Genomic DNA, 3701 nt, shown 5'->3' on the forward strand with positions numbered 1-3701 from the left:
TCAAACAATGCAGCAATCGGCTTGTTACTGGGCTCTGTTGGTTCCAGTTATGTCTGGTTCCTCCATTCACTGGCCTGCCAAGGCCAACAGTAAACAGTGCGACTTTCCCCCAGTGATGTTTGCTAGCTGTTTCCCTGATCCAAACAGATCTGACTCGGCCGCACGAACGGATTCACACCCGGGCCTTCTTTACTCCGCCGGGGTTCCGCCAACCCCATTGTGATGTTCACTTCAAGTCGTTCAAATGGGGAGGCTGTGCCTGGTTGATTCGGGGCAGCATACGGTTCTCTGTTGGGTTCAGCTGATCCGTACTACATATCCGAGGTTTCAAACCAGCAAAGGCTGCTCCATACTGGTTTACGCTGGCCCAGAGGCTTTCGCTCGGGTAATGGACGCTGCCATTACCATCTGCTCCGTACTGGTGTAATCTGTCCTACAAGTTGATCATGCTGGTTTATACGGGCCCAAGGTTGTTTACTGCAAAGAATGCCGGAGCTTTTTTCTCTCTTGTCCCGTACTGATGAATTATGCCATCTCTTGATTCAGAGTTCATCTCCAAAATTTCTGTGTCTTCGCCATACCCTGCATATTTCTGGTACGAGATGGTCCACACAGGTATACGCTAGGCCCGTTATTTTTTGGGGGGGTGGGGTGTTTTCCTACTGATAGACCAATTTAGTCCTTAATGGTGTTTCTTTCCCCCGCCCCCAGTGCTTCAAATCATACTCAGCTCTCCCGTAGTTTACCAAAATGAATGACTTCCCGATTGGGATTACGGCGGCGTCCTGCTGGAACAAACGAGGCCTTATCAGTTTGGTCTGCTCTGTTCTTCTCCAAGTTGCTCTCCTTCACAACCCCCCTCCTCTTCTGCCGTTTCCCCCAAAACTTGGTAGACTCGGCCCACGTCTTCCCTGGAGACACAGACCCAACCGCTTTGCTGAACGTGGTAGAGGTCGACGTTGCCTCCGGAGTAGGCATCTCGGTGGGCAGCGTGGGCTACGGCCTGGCGGGCCAGGGCGAACGCCTCCGCGACTGGCAGGTCGTAGCGGTAGGCCCCATCCAAGACAGCGTAGGCATAAGGGGATCCGGAGCCAACCGAAAAGACATCCCCGGAGAAGCAGGTCCCGTCGCTGTACACGTAATGGAGCCTGGGCCCTGTATGGTCCCAACCGCACAGCAGGGTGGCCACGCAGAGGTCTTTGCTGTGGCATCCGTGCAGCAGGCGAGCCAGCAGCTTCGCTGTCCCGGCCACGCTGGGCTGCTGCCCCTCGTGGAGGTGCCTCAGGCGCAGGGAGCAGCGCAGGATACGGAGCCAAGCGGCGCAGTCTGCGGACGTCCCGGATGTGGTGGCTATCAGGTGGCGGTGGAGCGTGATGACCTTACGGGAAGCCGGATCGCATATGAGGCTCCCGCAAGAGGAGCGGGTGTCTGCTGCCACCACCACCCCGTGGCTGCAGCGGAAAGCCAGGGTCGTCGTGCCGTGGGACAGCGAGAAGGGCGGGGGTACCGTCATCCGGCCGGGGGGCGGCGGAGGCCAACAGGGAGGCTGTGAACGGCGATTCATACCCAGAATGTCTTGGAGAGCCATTGGGGTGAAGGATGCTGGAAGAAATTGGTGAAGAGGACTTATAAGAAGCTGGTGGTGGGGTTGCTTGGGGGAGGGATCACACGCAAGACCGGGATGGTGGTGGAGAGAAGGAGTGACGGGTCAGGTAAGGAACAGGCTTCACAACGAGGATAGGAAGACAAGCAGATAACGTTGCCGGGAAATTGCTTTGCCAGATGACAGGTTATGGCTTGTTTTCGCTATCCGCTGCGTTCAGGTATCAGGCGACCGAACGAGGCCCAAGATGTGTTTACTTGAAATGTGATTTCCACTGAGTCCAGTGGGGTCTATTCCAAAGTAAGAGTACCTAGGACCACAGCCTTAAAAAGGAGGTGGGGAATTGCGAATGGCAAAAAGAAGTCAAAATGGAGGGAGGTGACCAGTGTTCCCTCTAAGCTGAGTTAGTGTGAGCTAGCTCACAGTTTTTTAGCCTCTGGCTCACACAGGGAGGATGGCTCCAGAGCAAACCAATTTATGCAGTTGCCAAATCGCTCACTCACAACTTGCAAGCCAGTAGCTCCCAAAGTAGAATTTTTGCTTCCAAAACTCTACAGCTTAGAGCAGGGGTGTCAGAGCCCTGGAGGGCTTCTTTCAGGTCCGCAGTGGAACTGGCTGTCTTCTGCTTCTTCTTCCAGTTCTGTTGCTGCTGCATCATCATAGGTTTGCAGCTTACAGATACACACCTGAACAGCATACTCAAGATTGCAAAGCATTTTGATGCAATAATTCAGAGCAAGAGGTGTCAGTTACCAGACACTGTTCAATAAACAAAATATTAAAGGTAAAGGTTCCCTTGCTTGAAAGCCAGTCGAATCTGACTCTAGGGTTGCGGTGCTCGTCTCCGTTTCCAAGCCGAAGAGCCAGCGCTGTCCGAAGACGTTTCCGTGGTCGTGTGGCCGGCATGACTAAATGCCAAGGCGCACAGAACGCTGTTCCCTTCCCACTGAAGTGGTACCTATTTATCTACTTGCAATTTCTTGCTTTGGAACTGCTAGGTTGGCAGGAGCTGGAACTAGAGACGGGAGCTCACTCTGTCCTGCGGCACACTTGGGTCTCGAACTGCTGAACTACTGACCTTCCACAGCCTGCAGTTCAGTGTCTTAACCACTTGAGCCACCGCAGCTCCTCTAAACAAAATATTGCAAGGGTGCTAATGTTTTAAGCATTTTTTTATTTTAAATAAAAAAGACCCCTTTGTGTTTGTGTCCTTTATAAAGTTGATATCTCCACTACCTGGCATTGCCTTTTTTTATGACACACGTGGCCCGGTCCAGAAGGTCTCATTTATGTCACATCCGACCCTCAGAACAAATGAGGTGACATTGGAGGTGACAGTGGGAAATGTTAGGAAGTGGACTCGTTAGCTGCTTCCACGCAGAGGTTGTGCTTCGGTTTGGTTTCAAATATGGAGCAGGTTTCTTGGAGCATCTACGCAACATGATCCCCAATTGTCCATTTCCTGGGTTTGTCCGACTTTGCTGTGATCTTTCTTGAACCTGGTTTCTTCTCTTTTGTTGAAAGATTGTAGTCAAAGAGCTATGTCGGTGAGAAGGTGTGCCTTTTTCAGATCCCACCTGCATCAGCAACATTTTCCTTCTTCAAATCCCACCATTCTTCCCTGGCACCAGAGGACTTTAAAAAAAATATATTGGCCATCGACATATTGCTATAGTGCTTTAAGGCTTTATCTGCTAGTTCCTCTGAGCTCAACATTTGCATTTTAAAAACAGTAAAGAATTTAGCCCCTTTCACTACCGATATATGCCTTTCTCTTTATATCTCCACAATGAAAAGGGACAGAGTTTGTTTGAAGAAAGGACAGCTGGGAACCCAGAGGACCTAGCAGATAGAGCATTATAACATTTTCATGCTATGACTAGTAAAGAATTTCATGCTAGTAAAGAATTTAGCACCTTTCACTGCCGATATATGCCTTTCCCCTTATATCTCCACAATGAAAAGGGACAGAGTTTGTTTGAAGAAAGGACAGCTGGGAACCCAGAGGACCTAGCAGATAGAGCCTTATAACATTTTCATGCTATGACTAAAGGTAAATTGCCAGTTTTTCTTAAAGCCCTCCAGGGAAGTGAGAGAG

General features: G+C 50.6%; 1 protein-coding gene across 1 annotated transcript; it reads right to left on the reverse strand.

Moving 5' to 3' along the window:
• Window positions 1–226: 226 nt before the first annotated feature.
• PSMB11 (proteasome (prosome, macropain) subunit, beta type, 11) lies at window positions 227–1513 on the reverse strand. Its single transcript, XM_015406279.1, has 2 exons — window positions 887–1513; window positions 227–433 (listed from the first exon to the last, which is right to left on the reverse strand). The coding sequence occupies exons 1-2, from the start codon at window positions 1511–1513 to the stop codon at window positions 227–229; spliced, it is 834 nt and encodes a 277-aa protein (XP_015261765.1).
• Window positions 1514–3701: the final 2188 nt, after the last annotated feature.

This window comes from Gekko japonicus, unplaced genomic scaffold (genome assembly GCF_001447785.1).
Source record: "Gekko japonicus isolate JY-2015 unplaced genomic scaffold, Gekko_japonicus_V1.1 scaffold1746, whole genome shotgun sequence".
Lineage (NCBI taxonomy): Eukaryota > Metazoa > Chordata > Lepidosauria > Squamata > Gekkonidae > Gekko > Gekko japonicus.